This window comes from Fragaria vesca, linkage group LG6 (genome assembly GCF_000184155.1).
Source record: "Fragaria vesca subsp. vesca linkage group LG6, FraVesHawaii_1.0, whole genome shotgun sequence".
NCBI lineage: Eukaryota > Viridiplantae > Streptophyta > Magnoliopsida > Rosales > Rosaceae > Fragaria > Fragaria vesca.
The window spans coordinates 30674171-30699229 of NC_020496.1; the positions used below are offsets into that span (position 1 = coordinate 30674171).

The 25059-nt window shown below is 38.1% G+C and overlaps 4 protein-coding genes and 1 non-coding gene across 6 annotated transcripts in view; 3 read left to right on the forward strand and 2 right to left on the reverse strand.

Moving 5' to 3' along the window:
* The first annotated feature begins 2542 nt into the window (after positions 1 to 2542).
* On the forward strand, positions 2543 to 5946 carry LOC101307417 (probable leucine-rich repeat receptor-like serine/threonine-protein kinase At5g15730-like). The gene is made up of 8 exons (XM_004304141.1): positions 2543 to 2598; positions 3264 to 3654; positions 3825 to 3978; positions 4384 to 4510; positions 4832 to 4917; positions 5001 to 5072; positions 5163 to 5366; positions 5454 to 5946. The coding sequence occupies exons 2-8, from the start codon at positions 3329 to 3331 to the stop codon at positions 5742 to 5744; spliced, it is 1260 nt and encodes a 419-aa protein (XP_004304189.1). The 5' UTR covers positions 2543 to 2598; positions 3264 to 3328; the 3' UTR covers positions 5745 to 5946.
* LOC101307135 (probable phosphatidylinositol 4-kinase type 2-beta At1g26270-like) lies at positions 5674 to 9280 on the reverse strand. Its single transcript, XM_004304140.1, has 3 exons — positions 9099 to 9280; positions 6074 to 8623; positions 5674 to 5840 (listed from the first exon to the last, which is right to left on the reverse strand). The coding sequence occupies exon 2, from the start codon at positions 8369 to 8371 to the stop codon at positions 6452 to 6454; it is 1920 nt and encodes a 639-aa protein (XP_004304188.1). The 5' UTR covers positions 8372 to 8623; positions 9099 to 9280; the 3' UTR covers positions 5674 to 5840; positions 6074 to 6451.
* Positions 9281 to 11292: 2012 nt separating this feature from the next.
* LOC101307710 (uncharacterized protein At1g04910-like) lies at positions 11293 to 15655 on the forward strand. Its single transcript, XM_004304142.1, has 10 exons — positions 11293 to 11697; positions 12125 to 12209; positions 12572 to 12642; positions 12730 to 12818; positions 12913 to 13156; positions 13305 to 13417; positions 13501 to 13591; positions 13691 to 13819; positions 13963 to 14513; positions 14894 to 15655. Exons 1-10 carry the CDS (start codon positions 11500 to 11502, stop codon positions 15357 to 15359), a joined length of 2037 nt encoding a protein of 678 aa, XP_004304190.1. The 5' UTR covers positions 11293 to 11499; the 3' UTR covers positions 15360 to 15655.
* Positions 15656 to 15960: 305 nt separating this feature from the next.
* Positions 15961 to 16995, reverse strand: LOC101308007. Its single transcript, XM_004304143.1, has 2 exons — positions 16803 to 16995; positions 15961 to 16226 (listed from the first exon to the last, which is right to left on the reverse strand). Exons 1-2 carry the CDS (start codon positions 16971 to 16973, stop codon positions 16044 to 16046), a joined length of 354 nt encoding a protein of 117 aa, XP_004304191.1. The 5' UTR covers positions 16974 to 16995; the 3' UTR covers positions 15961 to 16043.
* A 5594-nt stretch (positions 16996 to 22589) lies between these two features.
* Positions 22590 to 25059, forward strand: part of LOC101308302 — a 6277-nt gene continuing 3807 nt past the window's right edge. The window contains exons 1-4 of one of the 2 annotated variants that reach the window (XR_185043.1): positions 22590 to 22930; positions 23021 to 23243; positions 23455 to 23611; positions 24014 to 24097. This is a non-coding gene — a transcript (uncharacterized LOC101308302). Of the gene's footprint in view, positions 22931 to 23020; positions 23244 to 23454; positions 23612 to 24013; positions 24098 to 25059 lie in introns of those variants that run through there. The other variant, XR_185044.1, reaches the window with a different exon arrangement.

Sequence of the window (25059 nt, forward strand, 5' to 3'; positions counted from 1 at the left end):
GAGAGAGAGAGAGTTGATTAGATGGTCTCCATGACCGCCAACCTTTGCTGGTTGGCAAAACTGGATCCATTGAACACAACTCTCTTGACATGGACCATGTTTCCATCACCTTCGCTCAACACAAAACTCATTGAATCTTACACTGCCCGACCACACATTTCAAACCTAATAATGAGGTGAGACATGTACTCATTCTAATTCATTCATGTGTTAGTAAACGCATGAATAGTTTTATCAAAATCATTCAAATTTCGTTATGTGTTAGTAAACGCATGAAGATGTTTACCTGTAATCATTCTCTCCTATTCTAAGTAACTAATCATACACTTATTGTCTATATTTGATAGGGGTGGTTTCCTCATTACTAGGATGAATAGATGATGAACATTTATTCGTAACAAGTTTGTATGTCTTAATACATGTCATTCTCTGATTTGATTTATTACATGTCATTCATAGGTTTCTATTTTTAACAGTAGTACTTATGTTATGCGCCTTTCAACTTTTCAAGTGATAGTGCCTGCATTTTTTTTGACAGTGTTAGGGTACCCTAAAGGCTTCCTAGGCTAATTAGTTAATTTCAGCAACTATGCATTGCAACACAATGATCTGGCCAATTTACGAGCTTCTAGCTAGACTCAACTAGACAAGAATCATTAGGTCACTCACAATGGTTGTGACAATGTCTGATATAGTTGCTCAGAGTTATAGTTGTGGACTAAGATGATTTCATGAAAGGAAAATCACCCAAGCAGCCACCTCCAAAGGGCTTTAACATATGCTAATCACATTTAAATATGGAATACCTGTCTACTCTCTCCCAACACATTTGGCAATGTTGTGAAGTCATGAAGTGGATTAGGGATCTTTTCATGTTATAGATAGACCTGTAAATGGACCGGATCTTAATCCGGACCCGCTCCGGATCCGTGGTTTTTAAACGGGTTTGGATCGAAAATTAGACCCGTTGATCCGTTAAGGACCCGGATCCGTTTACCCGTTTATTAAACGGATCGGATACGGATCGAGGTTGATCCGATCCGTTAAGGACCCGGATCTGTTTAAAAATAATTAAATAATATTTTTATAAATATAATATTATTGATAAATATTAAATAATATAATAATTATTTGGATAACCTAAACGTCTAAATTGTGTCTAAAGTATGATCATTTGATGAAGTTGAAGGTTACGATGCCTATGTTTTTTTTATGCTCTTTGCTAAATACATTGGAGGTTTAGTATTTTGAATATATTAGTTTATTGTTAAGAAGTATTTTGGCCATGTAATTCAACTTTTGATGTAAACATTTATTTTGTTATAATATTTCATTAGTGTTTTATGAAAATTTATGATAAAATTAAGAAATTATCATTTAAAATTTAAAAATATTTATAATCATAAACGGATCGGATTAACGGGTCGGGTATCCGTTAACCCGCCGGATCCGGATTTGGATCTAGCTATCAAAGATCCGACGGGTAACGGGTCGGATCCGGATCCAAAAGTTCTATTACGGATCCGAATCCGGATCTAGATAGATCCGCTCCAGATCCGGTCCATTTACAGGTCTAGTTATAAAACAACTCCTCTTCCTATCCACCAAACCCTGCCAAAAATATATTGCGCTATTATGAATCTCGAATGATTGGCTGGTTGGGGGAACATGTCTAAGTTAAAACTGCATTTGACACTAATTGTCGCGCGCCTTGTTGTCCAAGTTGTCAACTAATATTCTTTAACTTGTCTAATAGCGGGTCAATGCAGGGCCCCTAAACAGAAACCTACTCAATTCATTTATGGTCAACATTGCTTTGTGGAACAGACAAGTGCATATATTAGCTCAAGTGGACTCTACAAGTTAACATAACTGTTGTTAAATCTGAAAGAGATTAGGGCAAAGTATAATAACTTTTAAGTACGGTAATTTTTGTCATTTAACGCGTTGTATTTATTTACTCAGAAGATATATTTTGTGAAATGATCGTTTTATTTTGTGTGATGATAAATCTAAACCTAGTAATTATGCAAATAATGTTAAGACTAAATTAATGTCTTAAACTAAGAGCAAAGAGGATTGGCTACATGGCTTGAACCTCACATGAAGTTTTTTTTGAAATTGTGTGAACCTCACATGAAGTTGGGAATGTCTCTCTTGTTGCGTTAAAGACCATGAAGCATTCTAAAATTTTTTGTTGGGTTTGGTGTTTCCCGGCTTTGAAAAGTCCCAAAAGGACTCAAACACAAGTGGCCAATTTGACAAAGAAATGCAAATGGCGACGGATGCAACCAAGTAAAACCAAGGCAGGCACGTACGGCCGAATAAGACCACAGTTTACCGGCTCTTGCATTCCCTTCTATTTTTGTGTGTTAGTCAATTTATGGAACCATTATTTCTTCCTTTTAAGGCCTCAACAAAACCACTTTAATCCTTTAAACCAAGTCCAACTCATTCTTGGTTTGCTTTGCAGTTTCTTCTTTTCCAGGTTCTTTCTTGAACTGGGTCACTGCTCTTTTCAGTCGTCGCGGTTGACCAAATTCCGGTGATCAGTATTCAAACGAACTGATCGATCAGCTTTTCTTGTTGGGTTGCAAGGTATGTTGCACTTGATCAATTCATGGGTCTTGCTTGGTTTTGTGGAATTCTGCTAAAAGTTTGAGCCTTTTTGGTTGGTTGTGATTTTTGGGTTTCTGGGTTTGATGGCTTTGGAGGTTTTAAATGTTGATATGGCTCTAAAGGTGTTGTCTTTATGTGTCCATGTGGATAGTTTAATTGTTTTCCTATTAGTTTTCAGTGTTCTGGTTTTGATGATAGATCATATAGCTTAGGAGTCCGGATTGTTTTAAATGTTGATGGTGATTTGAAGATGTGTGTTGAATTTTGGTTTGCGTTGCAAATAAGATTTTGCCTCTCACTTGTGGTTGGCTGTGTTCATTAGAAGAATCAGAGCATTTTGAATGTCCTTTGTATGGATATGAAATGGTGGACATGCTAATCCTCCTAAAAAGTTGTGTGAATAAGTCGAGCAAAATTGAAGTAAATTCTTCACTAACAATGCAAGACAAGTACATTTTGATCACATTGCTTTAGCATTGATAGAACATAGATTCCAAAGTCAATTCTATAATGAAAGCTAATCTTTAAATCTCATGTCGATGGTAAGTTTTGTGGTTTTTAGATGGTTAATTGAATGCTGCAAGTATAGATTATCACTTAGCATGAAGAAGTTTACCGTAATGGATTTTGCCTTCTTATGACAGATAATCTGAGGCGTTTTTGGCATGCAAGATGTTCTCATTGCTTGAATATCAGAAGACGCCAAAGAATGGTTCATAAAGCTGATCTGGTTATCATTGGCATCTCAGTTGGTGTAGCCCTTGGAATTTTGATAGCTTTACTCATATTTTTTGGAATAAGGTGGTACCAAAACCGTGCTAATCTTGGACAATGTGCTAATGAGCGTAGTTTAACAACTCTACCTATACGCACCAATGGCGTAGACGCAAGCATTGACCTTAGTGTATCTGTTTCAACTACCATACCTGTTCAAGGATCCGAGAAGGTTCAAAAAAGTTCTCCGCTCTCCTGGTGGAATAATCACAACAAAGATCCCTTTCCTTCTTCATCAGGCGTACCTAGATACTCTTATAAGTATGCATTAAGTGCTTGTATCTTTTAGCTATAGCAAGCATACATAATGTTATTGTTTATTTTTCTCGATACCATTTCACAATCGGTTCTACACTTGGGCACTGCAAAGCATGGAGCTTATACTATGATATGTGGTGTATGAGCTTACTAATGCATTTTACTGTGTTCAGGGATGTACAGAAAGCTACGCAGAATTTCACAACCATTTTGGGACAAGGGGCTTTTGGTCCAGTCTATAAAGCAACGATGACTGCCGGAGAGGTAGTAGCTGTGAAGGTGCTTGCTTCAAATTCCAAGCAGGGAGAGAAAGAGTTCCAAACAGAGGTAAAGACTACATCAGCTACATTTCAATTAGGTCCTGTCAAGAAAAAATCTTTTGTACCCATGGAATTAGCATAGAACTAATCTTGCATATATCCTAAAGCCCACAATTTGTATAAGGAAGTTCATTTACCTTTCTGGTTTAAAGAATATAGAAAGTGTATTTATATTCTTTAAAATCTTTTGCAAGAGTTTGGAAAAACAATCAGAACGATTATGTGGCTGGACATAAGTCCAACACTGTGCAATGGAGCAATGCTGTGTTCTGGAATCTACATTGCTGACATGACCAACTATCACTGCCTGCTTTTATAAATCTTATCATCTGAATCATGTGCACATGTCTCTTAATGTTTATGTCCTAAGATGCTGGTTGAGTTTCGCTTAATTAGAATGGTCATGCTGCAGGTATCTCTGTTAGGAAGACTGCATCATCGAAATCTAGTGAACCTCGTAGGTTACTGTGTAGATAAAGGACAGCGTATGTTAATCTACGAGTTCATGAGTAATGGCAGCTTATCAAACCTTTTGTACAGTAAGTTCAAAGTCCCTGTATCCATAATCCGTCTTGAGATTGTTGTAACTACGTATATGCTTAGGGTCATATAATTCAAAGAAAAGGATTGTTACAAACATATACATATCAAATTTGACGGGATGCCCTACATTTAAAGTCATTAAATTTAATGAAGGAAGAATAAACGATTCTTGTATGTTGCTCGCTGGTTTCGAAATCTATTTTGGACATCTTCCTATTTTTGTTTCTTGCCAATGCATGAGAGACTAGGCTAGAATTTCTAATTCGAAAGTTTTTCTTGGTTCATTGAAGAATAATCTCACTTTACATTTTATGTAGGTGAAGAACAACAAGTTTTGAGCTGGGATGAAAGGCTGCAAATTGCTCTTGATATTTCACATGGAATAGAGTACCTTCATGAAGGGGTAACTTATTTAGTATCTCATTGTTTTGCTAGCGAACCAGTATTTTTCTGTCATCTTTTTTCATGTAAGGTTTCTTTGAACAGGCAGCCCCACCAGTCATACATCGTGATTTAAAGTCTGCTAATATATTGTTAGACCGGTATATGAGAGCTAAGGTAAGCTGCTAATATATTGCCCTTTATGAAGTTCTGCTCTTTATGTCTTGATATCAGTATGTCCTCACCTTACTAGTGTTCAAATAATAGGTTGCTGATTTTGGTCTGTCTAAGGAAGAGGTGTTTGATGGTCGGAATTCTGGCCTCAAAGGTACCTATGGCTACATAGATCCGGAATACATATCTACAAACAAGTTCACAATGAAGAGTGACATTTACAGTTTTGGCATCATCATCTTTGAACTCATAACAGCCATCCACCCCCACCAAAATCTAATGGAATATGTTAACCTTGTGAGTTTCTCGTCCTTCAGAAAATAATGCTTTCATTGCGTCTTCTGCCAAACTCCTTATCTTTATCTTCCCTTCTTTTTCTCCAAGGCTTCTATGGCTCCAGATGGTGTTGATGAAATCCTTGATAACAAGCTAGTTGGGGAATGCAACCTTGAGGAGGTGAGGAGGCTGGCTAAAATTGGTCACAGATGCTTACTCAAACTACCGAGAAAGCGGCCCTCTATTGGAGAGGTTTCTCAAGCTATATTGAAGATTAAACAGATGCGACTTGATAAAAGGGATACCATGTCGTTTGGAGGTGACGAATTTTCACGGGCCGTAAGCAGAATAGAGGTTCAGCAGGTGGAGCTGGTTAGGCTGGCCAGCATGAAAGAGTAACTAAATGACAATGGATCACAAAATTTTTGACTTCGTTTTCCTTTTCGGGGTTTCCAATTTCTTTCAAGCTTGCCTTGGAAATTTCTTGTTCATAGCCTATAAAATACAAGATGCAGGTCAGAGAATCTATGAGATTTGAGCACTAGCTGGTTTTATGGCCAGTAACAAATTCTTTTACTAAGTGGGCTATATGGGTTTTTACAACCAAGAAATACTAGCTTAGTGCTAATAGAATGGTCAGAAAATCTATGAGCCATAAGCATTAGCTGATTATTACAACCAAGAAACACAAGCTTAGCGCAAAATAGAAAGCATAATGAAGAAGTCACCTGAGCTAGAAGGCAGCAGCAAACAGGTAAATCAGACTCACAAGTATTCTCTCTCAATTTAGTACTGCTGGTCTGTCGGTAAGTATTATATCATAGAAAGCACGAGAGCAGATTCCATATAGAAGTTTTAAAGCTCAAAACATCTGAGATACATTGCACTGTAATTTATTCAACTTCTCTACGCTGTCGACACAACGTGGAAGGAAAAAAAGAACTAGAAAAACACATGAAAAGAAGGTTCTCACCTCCATTAGCATGAAAAAAAGCTTATACTGTCTCAAACTAGTAGTCTCAAACTAGTAGAATTCCCAAAGGGAGGGTGAGACTCTGGACTGCAGAGCAGAGTCTTGCATTATTATTTATGAAAAAAATACTACGTCAAAACTGGCAGGAAGTCCCTAGCCTCTGTCTCTGCCTCTGACCCAAATTCCCCACTTTGCGATTAGCAAACGCAGGGCGGAGCAATTTCTGGTAATTTTCGAGAAACTGCATCCATTCCTCTTCACTCATATCTGCCAGCTTCACAAAACTGCTGCTCATAGGCAGCTGCTCATTTGCGCTCCGGTTTCCAGATGATGTGCCAGTCGCATAGCTGCTTTTCTGCATCGAACCTACAGGACGCCAGCTCTTTTCGCCAATGCTGATATTTTTCATCGATGTTGACAATTGTGGAACATTGAAAACACAATCCTCTACTAGGCTAGTGCATTCATCAGAGCTTACAGGTAATTCATTACCCTCGTCATCTTCCATGTCCTCCTCCGCAGTCTCCTCTAGTTTAGAGAGTAAGCATCTTCTGCTTTCACCTTTTGATCCACAACGAAGAGTCCTTGTAATTTCCATTTTATCTTCGGTACATCGACTCAAATCCAGCTCCTCCCCACAGTCTAGGTCAAACTGAAACTCTTCCTGGCCTCCTGCTTTTGGTTCACTATAGGATAATTCCTCCTGGAACAGTTTCTTTGCTTCAAGGCATATAAGCTCAAGTTCACTTGGCTCCTCCTCCTGGCCTCGAAACTCCCTACTCATCATCTCACCAATCTCGGAAAGACAGAGACCAAATTCTGCTGCTTCCTTGAGGAATATTGTGCAAATAATTAATACTCGAAGGCATGCTTCTCGAAACATAGGCAGCTCCATTCTAAGCATATCAGAGTCCCGAAAAGGGTCAAGCTTACGAATATATGCAAGCTCATCATCAGAGAAAGGAATTGATGCCTGAGGCCAATGCATCCACTCAAAGTATGGATCCTCCAAGCTTTCCGGGAGACAAAGGCCATGGTCAATGGGTATAAGCTCCACCTGACCAAATCTCCCAGCACCATCAAGCTTCCGAACAAGAAGGTTACCACCATGCCTGTCTGTGTTTAGAATCCTAATATCTAGAATCCCTATTCTATGCACAGCAGCAACAGGGAAGCTAGAAGTCCCATAATCACTGGCATCAAAGTCATGAGGAATGAACTGCTGTAGTGATGCAATCTTACTTGCTTGCATTCCATATTGATGAACATTACCTTTCACCCCGTCATTGACATTAAAAACTGAATGCGTGACCTTCACAAGGGCTGTATCAGGCACATTAGCAAAATTATTGTAATCAAGAAGGAAGGCTGCGACTTCCCTGAAACCAGTCTCCCCAACCCGTACTGAACGTTTGAGACCTGGTTGTCCTAGAGCTTTCCCTACAAAACCTTTTGGGTTATTTGGGGCATAAGGTTCCTCATCTGTTGGTTTCACAATGGCAATGTTTTCACCATGACAATTTCTGAAATAATATGCACCTCCAAGGCCACCATGAACAGGAACCGGATCAATGTCATTCCTTATTGCCTTCACAATCTCCACAACCAGTTCTTTCGTTCTAGCAAATTTATCCGAGTATCCCAGTACCTCAATCGGACCACTCTGATCCCTCTGCTGAAAATCCCTCCCAATAGGTGCGAAACAGGGGGTAGATGAACTTCTGTGCATCAAGTTCCTGGTGAGAAGAAGCGGAGAGTCATTTCTAACAATGCTGAGATCATTCTTCAACACCATGTCACCGCATACCAGTGAACTCTCATCAGTTGGGACATTAAGTGCAAGCCTTAATTTCCTCTTCAGTGTCTGCGCATTGTCACTCCTATCTAGCTCTATCCCCAAAACAGAACCACTTTCCGTCTGCACAAATACACGTCTCTTCGCAGAAGGTCTTTTTTCCAATCTCTTATTCCCATAGTGCTCACCGTTCAGAGGTCCTCTACAGGTTGCAACTGCCATCTGGTAATGTACAAGTTTATCCACCTCAGGAGACATGAAATGAAGCGTAGAACCGCCAACTTCCAATGCCGGCAGTCCAGGCAGCTGCAGCAGAGAGCTTCCCTCTCAAGCAGACGCCAATCTCAAATGCCGGCACTATTTTAACCAAATTTTTTGCACCGTAAACAATCATAATCTTACGAGTAGCACACAATACGCTGGCTAGAAACACTCGGAAAAAGTCGCTACATTGCAAACGCCACCAGCTTTGAACTTTCACTACATCTGAGAAACCACCTGTTAATAAAGCTGGTATTCCAAAACAACATAGTCTTAGATTACAACTTCACACCGACACACAACTATAAGATGAGGAGTTGTATCGCACAAAACAAAAAATCTTCATTTTCTGAGAATTATTAACCAAACTTCAACAGCAATCCAAATAACAATACCAATAATTAACTATAAATTTTATCATTTATTTATTTATTTATTTTTCATGACCTATTCAACTCTTCCTCCACAGTTCTAACGCTCAAATCTTTCTGCTACTATAAAATTTTAAAAAAGTAATGAAATCCACATAATTTCTTCCTGATTAGATAAAATATTTCTGAAATAATAATAAACTATAGAAAATCATAAATCAAAACCAATATCAACACTACCGATAGTAACTGATCACCAAATTCAAATTCAAAAACAACAAAAAATCCAAATCCAAATTCAATCGCGTTCATAAAAAATCTTCATAATCAAACAAATCGGAAAAGTCACTCACCGGAGAGCGGGGAGAGAGTGCGAACGGGACGGCGGAGCCTTGCGTAGAGCCACCGCCGTAGAGACGAAACGCGATCAGAGACCAAAGGCGGAGATTGGATCGGAGTTATATTCGCCGGAAACGTCGATGATTCGATCGTCGTCGGACCTCAGTCACTTCTTCCCTGCCGGCTCTAATAACTCGTCTTTCAAAAATGTGGGGTTTAATATTTTATACCCCAAAAATAAAAGGGCAGCGAAAACTATGCGCGCGCAGATTGCGCCACGTGCCGAGTGACGGTTCGTGTGAGAGGTGACGTGGCGGCGCCTGGGCGGGCTTAGTGTAACGGCTGCTGGGGAGCTGTCCAATTACAGTGGATGATAGGGAGTGGTCGTTACGGGGTGATTTCGTCTTTTTTGTGGAGGTTGGGGTGATCCGTGGGCGTTTTGGGGATTTCACGGGAGAGAACAGAAACGAGGAACCGGACAACGGATAGGGAGGTTGGGGTTATTTGTCCCAAATTATTCGTCCGAGAACGGTGTTGCGTCGAGCACCACCGTCGATGAGTGGTTGATAGGTCAATTGACGATTCCGATCGGGTTTGCAGTGAAGATGAGGATGTTTCTAGGGGGAAGATATGGAATGTGATGACAATGTGTGCAATTGGGAGCAACCGGGAGATGGTAGAGGCTTATATGTTAGCGTCAAGAGCCGAGACTGGCCATAGAGGAATTACCTATATCATGCTCACTAATGATCTTATATCCTGTCCTGGACAAAGACGTTATGAGTTGTTTTCCTTGTGTTGTTATTCAACGGTGGTGCTTTGAGAGAAGTCAGACGTCCGAATTGTTTGATCAATGTGTTACATTCATCTAGAATAGTAACTCACGTTTTTCTTTTCCAAAATTGTACGAAAAAACTAAAAAGAAACGACGCATTGATCACATGTTCCTATATTTGAGTCATAAATAAGTCGATGACGAAGTCTTACGAATGTAAATTTGGTTGATTTTGGGTAATTTAGGTATCACTGTTGAGGATTACCTTGAGTTATTTATACATGTTCTTATCTACATGTGTGTAATCCTATGATCTGCAAAAACACATGATGGGAGTAGAAGAACACAATTTATATACAGAAGTAGAAAGTACAGTCACATGGGGAAAATGTATATATTCCAGGTATCACTGTCCATCACATGCTTAGCAGCTATGGTGAGGAGTGATCCATATTAGGAGTCAAGACTCATGATCCATATTACATTAGGGACCACTTGAGTTTGTTCAAATTCTATTTGGCAAAAACAAGAAATTCTTGATGGAAAAATTAAACTAAATTTAGGCCAAAGTAGTATGCTTGTGATTTGCCTAATGCCTATGCTACCTTTGCCTTTTTGCCTTGTCTCACAGCCTTGTGCTAACTTATAACTCAAAAGGAAGATTACCAACTAATTAAAAGATACTTTACCTCCTTTTCATGGCATAGTGCAAAGCTAGTCTAAATAATATATTTCTTCTGTTTCTTAGTTTCATCAAGCTACTTTACCAACTATCAAAAATTTTGTGTTAAGCTTAGTACTACTTTCCATCATCCTATAAGGGTTAGTAGGTTACGAGAGTTTAAAAAGTATTGTTTTTTGCATAATATTATTGTAGAATTTTTAAATAAAATGATAGTTTGTCGTTACGATTCAAAATCTTGTTCTTTTATTCAGCAAGAAACCAAAAGAGAGATGTTTTTTTTTCCTTCCACAATTCACATTTATTACATCTGTTTTGGGTAAAAACATTTACACTCCTCTGCTGAAGAGCCAGTCCCTCACTTCCTGAGTTCATATTCAAAGTCGAGCAAAAAAATTCCTATGTTCACCTAATCACATTTACTTTCCATTGATTCTGCCCCACCCCAAAACAGTTCCACTCTTTGAACCACACCTCATCTTTGCACCCCCAAAAGTGTCTTCTTTTAAATCCTAATTGAATCCAAAACCCTTTCTTCCCCAAATGATAGATTCTAATCCCCTCTCATATTACCAAAACCCCTTTGGTCTAAACGGTGCAGCAGAGACAGCTAGTACAAAAACCCCATCACACCACAAACCCAACATAGCACCCAGCTGAGTTCTCTCCAGTCTCCACAGCCCCCAATCATTCAACCTTGCCAGTTTAGGGAAGTGCTTCCTCACTCTTAATTGGGCCGTGTCCTCCACGCTCCACCTCTGAGAGTGGGGCTTGTTGTGATGGGGATAGATAAAACAGAAGACCTTGTCTTGTCGATTCAACTCCAACACTCAAACGTCAGAGTCCTGAATCTGTGTATGAGATTCTGAGACTCTTTCCTTGTAACTCAGAAGCCTCTTTTCACTTCTGCAATCTGAAGAAGAAGTGGGAATCTGGGTTGGGGTAGTGAGAAATCAAGATGAAAGGAGAGGGGAAGATGGTGTTGAAGTCAAAGATGAAATGGGTTGGTCTTGTTGGTCTGGTTCTCTCTGCCATTTCTCTGTTTGTTCATTTTTTACTGGCGAGATTTACTGAGGAGGGCTTTTCAGAGTTCCATTCTTCCATCACAATCTTCCCAAGGCGAGCCATTGGTGAAAGCTTGAATTTTTCCAAGACTGTAATTGCTCGAAATCCCCATAAAGATCTCATCTTTCTGTGTTTTGTGCTTCATTTTTCTCATAAAGATAGTGTTTTTGTCCAAAACTTGATTTCTTATTGTCCCCACGTGGTTTTTCTTTCTGGGGTTTAACAGTGAAGCAATCAGTGGGATCATTGGTTGCTCTTTTTTGGTTTGGGAAAACTCAGATAGAATGCGTTGAATTATTTTGTTAGTTTTGAGTAATGAGCTGAATTTGAGTGTGTGAATTAGTTTGGGTCCCTCTTAATGAGCTGAATTTGAGTGTGTGAATTAGTTTGCATCCATTAATTTTCCCAGTTAGTTTGTAAGTTGTAGGATACTGTGTCGATTGTAGTCTGTATAGTTTTACTGCATATGTTTGTTGTGCAATAGTTAGGACTGATTATCCTTCCTCTTTGGAGTGCAGAGTGCGATGTATAGAAGGCTATGGGGTCCGGTAAGGCCTCTCGAATCATTGCATCCTGATGCGAATCCCAGAGGATATTATTCCGGTTAGACCACATTTTCATCTTCCTAGTCATTTCTATATTGGTTCAATGTTTTAGAGTTTGTACTTGGTCAAAAAGGATTTCTTTTGTAAAAGAAATTCTACTGAAAAGTTGATGATGACATTGGTTTTCATTTTCATTTGATCTGTCATTCAGAGAGTTTTGCTAGAATTGTTGAGGTCCTCGGTTTAACCTGAGCAGTACAGCTTTTTTAAACTACATCCCCAAAATCTAAAATTCAGTTATTAAAACCTCAAATTTTGGGCCCAAAATGTTTGTTTATCTTTTTAGCCAACATATACTTGACACATTTTCTACTGTTTGATTACAAGTCGAAGATTATTGATGTACTTTGTATTTTACAGATCCCAATTCAGATACCAATGGATTTATCTTTGTGAGAATACAAGGGGGGTTCCATGAGATCAGGAATTCGGTAAGGGTGGTAATGTTTGAATAGCATATGCACCGTATTATTCAAGTTGTATGAGTTTACAGCTGCAGCCTTTTATTGATTTTTCAGATATGTGATGTAGTTGTGGTTTCTCGGTTTCTTAATGCAACATTAGTTATTCCTGAGCTCCAATCAACCACAAGCAGCAAGGGCATCAGGTTGCCTTTCATTACAATCTTTAGTTATTCATTACCTCAGATTTCTTCATAGACTGTTCTCTGTTGATTTATCGTATCTTATGTTCTTATGTAGCTCTCAGTTTAAGAGTTTTGCCTATCTCTACAATGAGGACCAATTCATGGCAGCATTATCAAAAGATATCAAAGTTGTGAAAACCCTACCTAAAAATCTCAAAGGGCAAAGGAAGAAAAAGAATATTCCCTCATTTAAAGTGCCTTACTCTGCTTCACCATACTACTATAAGCACCGCGTTCTTCCAGTTTTGAAGAAGCATTCAGTAGTTGAACTAGTCGTGTCTGACGGTGGATGCTTGCAGGTAACGATGACTGTTCTTTCTTTTGTACTGTACCATAAATTGAGTCTGCCACCTTCAGTCTTCTGTGTTTGTGGTTTTCGCTATAATTTTTACCTGTAATAGCCCTTTTTATTTTGATGTTTTACTACCTTTTGTGGGTGTAATGCAGGCCATCCTGCCACCAGATCTTGAAGAGTACCAGAGGCTGAGATGTAGGGTTGCTTTTCATGCACTTCAGTTCCGGCAGGAGGTCCAGGAACTTGCTAGCAAAATTTTACACAGGTCAGTTACTAGTTGTCAATCATTCTCTCTCTCTCTCTCTCTCTCTCTCTCTCTCTCTCAACATCTATTTACTGCTGCTGTAGATTACAGGCTCCTGGACAGCCATTTGTAGCATTTGACCCTGGAATGACCAGAGATGCTTTGGCACATCATGGTTGTGCTGAACTCTTCCAGGTATTTACATCTATCCCACTTCCACACAATAACTTTAAATCTGTGGTATGCTTCACAGCATTTGATTTGCTAATGTGTCTTAAATTTTCTTTTTCCAAGGATGTACATACTGAACTCATTCAGCACAAAAGACAGTGGATGATAAAACGTGGGATTGTCAAGGGAAATCTTTCGGTGAATTCTGCAAAGCAACGACTCAAAGGTTCTTGCCCACTAATGCCAGAAGAGGTAATATACTAATTAGGCACCAAGCAAAAGCAATGTCCATCACTCATCCCACGGATGAAGTGAACATTGTTAAGTTCATCACTTAATCCTATACAATTACTAGTATACGTAGCAATGAAATTTACAGCTATTCTTTGTTACAGATTGGTATTATTCTTCGTGCATATGGATACTTGTGGGACACAATAATATATGTATCTGGGGGAGAAATCTTTGGTGGCCAAAGGACATTGATCCCTCTTCGTGCAATGTTTGAAAATGTTGTTGATAGGACCTCCCTCAGCATTCTCTGGGAGCTCAGCAGGATTTATGGTCGTGAGGCTAACCTTTTCGAAAGTAATCCCAGGAGTCCACCTACAGCTGAGGAAGAGATGAAGGTTGAAGCATGGAAAACTGCAGGGCCACGTCCTCGCCCACTTCCACCGCCTCCAGCCAGGCCTAAATCATATAACATTGAAGGTTGGTGGGGCTGGGTAGCTGAGAGTGATAATGAGCCTGATAGTACAGTTATGGAATTGAGGACGAACGCTCATAAACTACTGTGGGAAGCAATTGATTACGTGATATGCGTTGAAGCTGATGTATTTATCCCTGGCTTTGATCGTGATGGTAAGGGACATCCAAATTTCGCAAGCTTAGTAATGGGACATAGACTCTATCAATCAGCTGCATCAAAAACATACAGGCCAGACAGGTAACTTTTCTAAGTTTGAATATGTTTGCGTTTACATGCACACAATCAATTAACTATGTAAATTATTTTGATGTGCTTTAGGGGTAGGGGACCATTTAGCTCCCAGACAACACATAATACATACTTGATGCTATTTTTTTCTTTGAATTTGATAGCTGTGAGTTGGACTGTTATCATTAACTGTAACACAAGAATTTCTATATACATATGATTTAGGTGGAAAAGAAAGTTATCTCAGGTTGCTTGCTTGATTAAGATATACTATTCTTTAACATTTGTGATTGGTTCATAGGAAAGTCTAAAAGTAGTAGATTTGCACATAAAACGATGATGATTTACTATATTTTCTCTAAATTCTTTCATTGTTTTTGTGAACACAGAAAAGAAGTCGTCAGGCTCTTGGAAGAAATCAGTGATCACCTCTACCATGCAAACCATACTTGGCTGATGTCTGTGCGCAAGCATTTGAGAAAGAGATTGGTTGATGGGTTATTAGAAGCATCCACAAAATCCAAATCGAAGTCTTTTATCTCTCATCCTGTCCCTGAATGTTCTTGCTTGAGGCGTGATTATGCTGGAAAATCTATCAATGCTTCAACATCAACTCCTTCCAGTCAATCTCAAGTTATTGCTGCTCTTGGAATTGTGCACTTTTGCCCGGCTTGGATGGAGAATGATCTGACATTGCAGACAAAAGACAAGGATAATGAAGAAGCTTTAGACGAGGATGACTCCACCTCGTCTGGATTATTTTTCCGGAAAAGTAATGGAGATCACGAAGAATTAAGCACCAAAGAAGAAACTCAGTTGGAGGATCAAGACGAGGTTGAGGGTGGAGATAGGTAGTGAGCTAATTAAGTCCCAGTAATTCTGAACATCCTCAACTGCACTTTTGTACATAAAAGATAGCCTTCATATGTCTGATCCAGGCATCCAGCAAGATTCAAACTACTCTTCAGATTCAGCAACTGTTCAAGAACACGAGTGACTACCCGCCAGTTTTGTTGCTCCATTGAAGCACTTGCTCAGTGTCATTATATATTTATATATTCCCAATATCCAATTTTGATATTACCTAATTTGTTCATGAATGTTTGCTTTAGCGGATATTTTCCTAGAGAAGTTTTCTGTTTCACTTCAAACTGAGACTAGTCACAACATTGGAGATTAATCTGAATTACTCCGAGTATTATGAAGAAAAGATGATATATTCTAATGCTAATATACTAGTAAAGTTGAAGCAACTGAAGCAATAAGTAGTATTCTGCCGTATGTTCAATTTCACTTCAAACTGAGACAAGTCACAAGTCACAACATTGGAGATTAATCTGAGTTACTAATATACTAGTAAAGTTGAAGCAACTGAAGCCATATGTTCAATTTCACTTTAAACTGAGACAAGTCACAACATATTCTGATGCTAACTACTAGTAAAGTTGAAGTAACTGAAGCAATTAGTATTCAGCCGAATGGATTTCTTAGTTCCCTTCCTGACCTCTGCACAAGTCAACTATGCACAATAAACAATTGTCATCTGCACACCAATTCCTCAATCTTCTCATGTTCTAACAATTCCTTCCCCTTCTCAGCTGCACAACTTGCTCCTTCTCCATTAGTGGCCGGTGCTGGAATCTCTTCTAGCAAGTCAGGCCTACCCAAACGAAAGTTGTCACTTTGATGCCTCCACACAGATTTACCATGTGCCACAAAACCCTGCAGAAGTAGTTACACAAATTATAAGAAACGCCAAACACGACTATAAATTGTCTCCTCAAGCCAATCTCTTTATGCACCCAGCAGCACAAATTTTACTCTATATTTCCACATTTACCCGTCACACACCCAGCACCAAACCAAAAGAAAAAGAAAAAAAATCAGTGATTCAATGTATAAAACGGTCACATCATGAGCCTCTACCTACGTACTATGCTAAATGTGGCTTTTATTTACCTTCGTTCTTGTTTCCTTTGTCTCTGCATCTAAATAAATAAAAAGATCCAAACTGCATCTAAATGGTTTTCATGATCCAAAGGTTCCGATCAAAATCAATCTTTCGAGTTTCTGTAATTGGAGAATCTCTCTCACACAATTTTTCTCTCAATCTGACAAAGTCTTTCAGTTGAAGTAATTGAAATGGATTAATAATAAAATGATTAACTAACCTATAGACTTTTATGCAATCTAATAGCGCACTTTAATAACAACAGTAAACCAAGACAAGCATAACCATATAGAGTTATAGACGTTTACGCATTCTAATAGCAACACACGCATAGAAACTATACTCACATTGCTCATCCACAGATCATGTAACTGGTTCATCTCCTCGATTTGAAAGTAAGCATGAGCAAGTTGCACACTGTCCTTAATTTCAAAAAGGTAGTCATCACCCGGGACCCAACTTATAACCTCAGCCACAGTGGGATTGTTCACTGATTCCATCAAAATCTGGTAGAGCATGCCAGTAAAGGTAGAATCCGGAGGGGCAGCTACGGCGACCTTTGGAGCCACGACGACCTCTGGAGCCACGGCGACCTCTGGACCAACAGCGACCTCTGGAGCCACGGCGACCTCTGGAACCACGGCGACCTCTGGACCAACGGCGACCTCTGGACCAACGGCGACCTCTGGAGCCACGGCGACCTCTGGAACCACGGCGACCTCTGGACCAACGGCGACCTCTGGAGCCACGGCGACCTCTGGAGCCACGGCGACCTCGACCTCGACTGGCGGCTGAGGCATGGCGACCTGGACTTGCGGCGGTGCAGCCACCGGAGCACGCACAACAGGCAACTTTACGGAAAAATTGGGAGCGAAGGGGAGCGAATCAAAGGGCATCAACAACCCAGCCCAGTCGATCTGGTCGATCTGGAGTGGCGGAGCAACTCCATCTCCGAGCTCGCCTTCAGGATCGGCTTCGTCGTCATCAGACAAGCCGGGAATGTCTCGATCCTCAGTATTGAACGCACAGACAATCTCTTCTTCTTCGCCATGGTTGAGTCCCTGTCCTCCTACATTATGCTGTGGGAGCTCGTCCCGATCGTCTTCCTCGTCATTGGAGAAGTTCATCGTCCCGATCGGATTGAATTCTTGGTCACTTTCTTGATACGGTTTAGTTTAGGGTTTCTCTGTGTAATTTAGGGGGTTTATCGCCTTTATGAGCTTTTACCAGTTTCTAAAATTATCACATATAACAAGCTCTTTGAATTTAATTTTTAATAGTAAAATAATTAAAACAAGGAATTAATGACAAATTTTTTTTTTTTTTTTGGTTACAAGCGAGGCCTAAAAAACCTAAACAATGAAAATAACATAACTAAGAGCATCTCCAACAGCTTCCCCAAATTCTTGAAATTCTCCAATTTGGAGAAGATTTTGGGTGTTTTGCTCCAACAGATTCCCTAAAACTTTCTCCAAAATGGGGAATGTGATGAAAGAGAAACCCAAATTCTCCAAATCTGTAGCATTCTCCAAATTTTATAGAAGGATTTGGGGAATCATCTTGAAATCTCCAAAATAGGGAATCTGTTGGAGTTGTAGAAGAAAAATTACTTGGAACATTGACTTTTGCTTCCCTATAATAAAGAAATTATGGAGAAGCTGTTGGAGATGCTCTAACTACTAGAGCATGAGAGACTCTCCTAGCTCTTGTTATAACAGCAAGATCATTAAGAAATGATTGAGCAGCATAAGCTGGAGGATTGTCAAAAACAATCAAGCCTAATTCATGAAGCACACTGTTTTTAGCCAATGCGTCTGCAGTCATATTAGATTTCTTGAAAATATGATTGATCTGAGTAGCTCCCAACTCCCAAAGCAGACATGAAATTCTTACAACCTTTAAGGAGAGAGCCAAGAGGGTGCATCTCAAGATTAGCACACTGAAAGAGATTAATGACAATTTAAGAACTTCGTTTCCTTTTTTTATTTTTCAGTTATGCCAAACCTAAGGAACAATGGAAAACAAGATGTACAAAATATTTGAACAAATTGGATGAACCCTTGCTACCTTGAATGTACTCACAAATCTCAATTTTGCGACGAAAAGTTAATCTATAATCTTTTTATCTAGTTATCGCCTGATCTAGTAATGTGTGAGTCTCTTTAACATTTGTGCAAATAATCAACGTCGAGTTCTGCAATCAGTGGTGCAAGTGTGGTTCAATATATATGTCGATCCTTAATAATAGCGGCAATTTGATCTATTTGGAGTTTTGATTCGATTTATTGTGGAGTTGACATATTACAAATTTACAATGTTGCAATAGGATTGTCTCTGATGAACCAACAATTTTTTGTCCTTGGTGAACCTTGTGTGGCCCGATGACAACTCGATGGCGTGAAAGACTACCTATCTTTTAATTTTAAAATCATACAAACAGATAAAACTAAGACGACGACGACAACAACAACAACAACAACAATAATAATAGTAATTATTATTGTTATTATCTGTCTCACGCTATGACCATTAACTGCATAATACAAAAGGAAACATTATTTTTTTTTAATAGGGAGACATTAACTCTAAACCTTGTCGTGTAAGACACTATATATCATAAGATGCTATTGTAGTGTTTCTCAATTTTGAGAGCATGGAGATTGTTTTTTTTTCTTTTTTTTTTTTTACATGTTGTGTAACACACAACATTTTCGGATTTTCCATCATATTCTCTTAAAGTTTGAATTCGTTTTGATTTTGGTGACATGTTAGGGCAACATGAAGTCTATTTGGAGCAATATGGGACTATGGGGTATGTAGGGGGAGGCAATAAATGTCAATTGGGAGGCAATAGATGGTCTATTAAGGCAGTATGAGTTTAGTGGAGGCAGTAAGGGTCTGTTGTGGGGTAATAAGGATGTATTAGGGTCAAAAGACTCCGGTTGCTGGTTGCGACACCTGTCGCCGACTGCCAGAATCTGGTCACTGGTCGTTGGACTCCGGTCATACACCCTATATTATCTAGTAAACCTTCAATTGCCCTAATAGATGTCTACAGACTTTCTCCACTAAGGACATCTTTAACTTAACTATGACGCGGAGTTCTTTAATTGACCCACTTTTCGATCATATTTTTTCATCTTAACCTTGCAGTATTTAGGTATATATGAGTAAATCATTTGTACAAAATTTCAGCTAATTTGGTTATTGTTAAGGCATTTAAAATTGTGATTTACCATTAAAAACATGAACAATTCAGGTTGAACAGATTCAGTTTGTTCATTGATTTTATACATTTTTGAGACTTTAAAGATTACCAAATTAACTGAAATTTTGCAGTGATGATTAACTCATATATACTTAAATACTGAACGGTTAAGATGAGAAAATATGATCGAAAAGTGAGTCAAATTAAGAAAATCTGCACCATAGTTAAGTTAAGGATGTCCTTAGAGGAGAAAGACTGTAGATTCTATTAGAGTGGGGCTATTGAGACCTCTAAATTTGCTCAGTATACCTCTTATTCTCTCTACACCTCCATTTTACTTTTAAATATAAACATTTTCTCATTAGACCTCATTTCAAATTTTTAAAATAGTCTTGTTTTTGTAATTCACATATATATTAATATATTACTCATTACATATCTTATTCACTCACTATACCTCCAATTCTTTTTTTTTTCTTTTTGCATGCGAACATCCATTCCCGACCTTGATTTCTTAATTTTCTTTATTTTTTATATTTTTTTATTTTGCATAAAATGTCACTAGACATTCATTTTTTTGATCAAATTGTAAGAAATAATTTTCAATGACATCAATTTTCGAGAAAAGTTCATTCGAATCATAAATAATACTATTCTCTTAAATATTAAAAAAAATAAGGATTGTGTCTCAAATTTTATTTATCGATCATCAAATGAATGTTCTTACATGAACTATTCTATATTTTTATTACTTTTGTATTTCTATTTTACATGTACTATTTTTTTTGTAAGTTTATATGTTTTGTTTTTATACTCATGATGATAATTAAATTATTTTAATAATTGATAGATCATAATTTGTAAAAATATTATTATACTTATTTTTTTTAAATAATTGATAAATCATAATTTTTGTAAAAAATCTTCACTTTGTATATGCATGTGACATGTATGATAATATAAATATATAAATATTTTAATAAGTATGTGATAAAACTATAAAATAAAAATCAGTAAGGAAAATAATAATATGCAATCCATTATGGCATTATTATTGAATTAGAAAGTTTAGAGAGAATAAATATAATATTACTTTTTGTTTAATTATTGTCCTTAATAGTCATTGTGTAAGAGGATAAATATGTCATTTAATAATTTATAATAAATTGAGGTCAAATGAGCAAATTTGGAGGTCCCAATAGCTGCACTCATTCTATTATCTATTGCATCTTATTTAACTGATTCAGGATATAATTGTGCTAAAGTTGTCTCTTGATATTAATTAATTATGTTTTAGTTTATTGGTATAAATTTGTATAACTTCAATACCTCTAAATTACACAACGATAGAAATATATATTGTATTGTCAACATTAGATAACAACTACGACATCAAATATATATGATCATCATTATATGCCGATTGCTAATATTGTTTGGAAGTTCATCAAGTTTTTAAAAATACAACAATAAAATTGCTAATACTATAACTTTCTTTTTTGTATGTGTATCTTAGTAATTAAACAAATTTTAATTTCGACTTCATACTATAAATAAACAACATCAATAATAATTTGTTTCATTACATTCTTGTCATGATTTCTTATTAGTAGATAAATAACTCTATAAGTTTTTATTAAATATGGCGAAGTGAGATACTCAGAGAGAAAACCCTAGAAATTTTTCGAGCACGTCCGACGACACGTCCATGAGAGGATGTTGTCGAACGGGTAAAATGTCTTCTTGAGCCCGCCGGTGAGGGAGCAGAGATCATGGGACAGGTGCAAGGTGCTAGGAACGAGAACGACTATGCCTAGTTCGGTGAAGGAACGACAAGCAGATGGACTTGCTCTTTGTATTTCAGATCCGGGTTGTGCAGACTTAGAGCAAGGGAGTTGGGTTGGTTTGTGTTTGCAGAGGTGTGACGGTGGTCGTTTTCATCGGGGGTTTTTCTTTTCTCCAAAGCAGGGACGGAGGATAGTGGAAGCTTCTATGGGCTGTAGCCCAGACAAGTTTTTTGTTCTTTAAAATTAAATAGGGCAATTTTGCTAATTTCTTGTATATATCTTAGCCCAGTCAAATGGTCTGGTAATCAAAGTTATCAAACAACATGTGTCATAATCACTAAAAATTTAAAGCTTGATTAACGTCATCATGTCATCCACACCACTCATAAAACACTAAATTCAATAGACAAAAACCTATAAAAAATTAGGAATATGGCATTCAAATATTTTTTTTTCTTTCTCCTCAATTCATAGTCCATCGATCCAACGTTAGAAAATCAGTCGGCTATTGTACTGCTATCAACTATAAATCAATAATCTTTTGAGATGTACTCATATGTTTCAGAACTCTTATTACATCATTTACATGTAAATAATTTAACTCAGGGTACTTAGAAATCTTAGCTCCGTCCCTGCTCCAAAGCTCGGAACTTGGGAAGATTTGCCAGAGGTTTGATGAAGGCTAGGGTTTTGCTCATGTATTCGGTCAAGCTTATGTTTTTGAATCTAGATCCAGGGTGATTTGGCCGGCGACGGTAGATTGCGGCGATGATCTGTGCGGCGACGACACCGGCAATTCAAGCAACCTGGTCTCCTTGGCGAAGTTGCTAGGCTTTTGGGCTTTACTTTGGCATCTGGTACCTAGGGTTGCATTGGCCAGCATGATTTTAGGCTTAGTTTTATTTCATTTTTTTCTTTTATTTCTCTAAATTTCCTTGCTTTTGTAAGGAACGTATATAGGTATTTAGCTTTGCTATTTACAAAATTTCTTTCCTTTTGTAAAGAGCCAATAAGGGTCCTAAGTCGTTAGGACTTCTTAGTGTTTAGGCGTATGGTGCTAGCATACCATACCATGTCTTCTGTCTTGCATTAGACAGCAAAGAGAAGGTATCTGAAGAAGAAGTTAGTAGGTAATCAACCAGGTTTTTACGGGACAAAAAGAGATAGGCCACACATGACTTTGGATTTAAATGAAACTGATCTGAGGGCTGGGCTTAAACCCATATTCGTGAATCACACCTGATAACTCACCCTTCTTCATTCCTTCCTCTCCTTTCTCTTTCTCTCGATCTGTAAGTTTGAGAAACCCAGGCGAGGATCAAAACCCGTCCTTTCGACCACTCCGAAGACACCCATTTCCTCTTCTCAATCGATTTTGCATGATCTAAGGTTCCCCAACTCCTCCTATATTTAACTCCCTCTTCATCACCCAAAAACCATTCTTCATCCAATCATGTCTCACTTGATGGCTCTCTCTCAGGTAAAAGCCTCCATTTCAGATTTGGGTTTTGATTGGTTGTGCTTTTTTATCATAAAGACTGAAGCTTTGAATCATTTTGTGCATTCCCAGTTGGTGAATTGATAGAGAGAAGGCTATTATAATCAAAGCAACGATTCCGATTGAACTGAGGTAGTGAGAGAGCTGCTGGGTTCCGATGAGTTCGAAGCTACTCTCGGTCGGAGATGTGGTGGTGGTTGTGTTGCTGTGCACCTCACCTGGGTTTAGAGATTAGAGAGAAAGAGAAAGAGGCAGCACTGGATCTCCCAATAAAGGCTCTTTCTTCAATCTGAAGGTAAAATTGTATTTCACACGGAGAAACTCGTCTCCGATTTGGTATGTAGGAAGAAATGAAATGGTAGAATCCAACTCAAAATTTAGGGGCTCAAGCTAGTTTGTTTGTATTTCTCCTCTTTCTGAATTTTCTTCTTTTTTAAGTTTGATCTTCTCTTTCTTTGCCAGTGCAGTTGGTACTTGTTCTGAATTTAATTGTTGTTTTGTTTCAGATTTCATAGCAGGTGTTCCCAAATCCATAATGGACATACTAGCCACTGTGCGGCCAGATCTTATAGTATCTATTGCGTTTATCTTTTGATATGTAGTTATCAGCACTTCAGATTCATTTTCAGTGGTTACCCGATCCCGACTTTGCTATTTTGTCAGGTAATACCCTTCTCTGTATTCTTTAACAGAAGCCAATGGTGGCTTTTATTTCATTACCACATCTTCCTTTTAGTTTATTCATGAACAACTTCTCTTTCCCATTAGGCATGATTGCTAGCAGATTAGCATTTAGCCAGTAAAAGGTTTAGTTTATTCATGAACAAGTTCTCTTTCTCATTACTCATGATTGCTAGCAGATTAGCATTCAGCCAGTAAAAGGAAGAAAACAGTACTAGTCTGTTTCTTGCAGCTTGTTATAATGAGATATGCAGAAGTTTTATGCTATTAGAGGCTTGAGTAAATCCCAAATTTTGTTAAGTTGGATGGTAGTTGGAGTACTATTTGTTTTTACGTTGAAGGTGCAGAATTCCTCAGTTTACCCTGTGTAATTATGTGCTTCAGATTGCTGTGCAGTTGGTGATTCCAAATTTACACAGCACATACTAGCAGTTAGATCTCAAATATGGCCCTGATCTCTCATTTACGCCTCCATCTTTTGCCTTCCCATTATTTGGAGCATTTCTCAGTTAGACGCAGTGGTAACCTGATCTAAAGTTTGCTGCTTTACTAGGTAAAATACTTGAGTCCTATATATGCATTGGTCTTCGCTATCGTTTCTTACTTTAAATTATTCCCACTAAGAAGAAGACCCTCCCCACCCATATTCATGGTTAGCTATATTTTTGAGGACAGACTAGCATCTAGCTAGAGATAGGAAGAATTTCAGTACTAAAATTCTATTTATAAAGTTGGACTCTATATGTTTTACATATGTTCTGCATTGTACGGGCGTTTTCTGGTGAATTTTCTTTGATTTATTCTTCCATTTTCTTCCATATTAGGTTTGAATTTAAAAAGAAAATTGGATTGTACAAAGAAAGCAGTCATTATATGCAGTGTTTATAATACATAGCTTCAGACGGTTTAGCAGGGTCAACTTCTGTTAAATTGGATCATAATTGCAGTACCTTATTTCAGACCAAAAACAAAAAAAATGCTGCAGTACCTTTACTCGTACACACAGACACGTGCGCGTGCATGCACAGACACACACGTACACTAGTCTTCTCCTCACTGGTAATCAAATGGTTAAACATATTTCGTTTTGGCTAATATTTTGTATGATTCACGTGTATGTTGGTAACTAGTGAATGGTTGGTTTAAATTGTTAAAATACATTCTAAAACTATAAACATCCTCACTTTTGGAGTTTAAGGACATCCTCTCTGGAACGGGTATATATATATATAGGATTTTTCTCAGCTACAAACGTCCGCACCAATGGTTTTGGTGCGGGTTTTCATTTTTTGCGCCACTTTTTGATTGAATTTCCTCATCTCCACCGTCTAGTATCTAGATAATAATGTGTAGATCATCTCTGTAAAATTTCAGCCAATTTAGTAATCGTTAAGGCCCTCAAAATTGCGTCTTTCTGTTATAAACATGAA

Coding starts and splice junctions, on each gene's coding strand:
- LOC101308007 (XM_004304143.1), bottom strand. CDS start 16,973: ATGCTCTACCAGATTTTGATGGAATCAGTGAACAATCCCACTGTGGCT. Junction 16,227..16,802: donor ATGATCTGTGGATGAGCAAT/GTGAGTATAGTT, acceptor CTACTTCTGCAG/GGTTTTGTGGCACATGGTAA.
- LOC101307417 (XM_004304141.1), top strand. CDS start 3,329: ATGGTTCATAAAGCTGATCTGGTTATCATTGGCATCTCAGTTGGTGTA. Junction 4,511..4,831: donor CTTATCAAACCTTTTGTACA/GTAAGTTCAAAG, acceptor CATTTTATGTAG/GTGAAGAACAACAAGTTTTG. Junction 4,918..5,000: donor TAGAGTACCTTCATGAAGGG/GTAACTTATTTA, acceptor TTCTTTGAACAG/GCAGCCCCACCAGTCATACA.
- LOC101307135 (XM_004304140.1), bottom strand. CDS start 8,371: ATGTCTCCTGAGGTGGATAAACTTGTACATTACCAGATGGCAGTTGCA.
- LOC101307710 (XM_004304142.1), top strand. CDS start 11,500: ATGAAAGGAGAGGGGAAGATGGTGTTGAAGTCAAAGATGAAATGGGTT. Junction 11,698..12,124: donor GCTTGAATTTTTCCAAGACT/GTAATTGCTCGA, acceptor TTTGGAGTGCAG/AGTGCGATGTATAGAAGGCT. Junction 14,514..14,893: donor AAAACATACAGGCCAGACAG/GTAACTTTTCTA, acceptor TTGTGAACACAG/AAAAGAAGTCGTCAGGCTCT.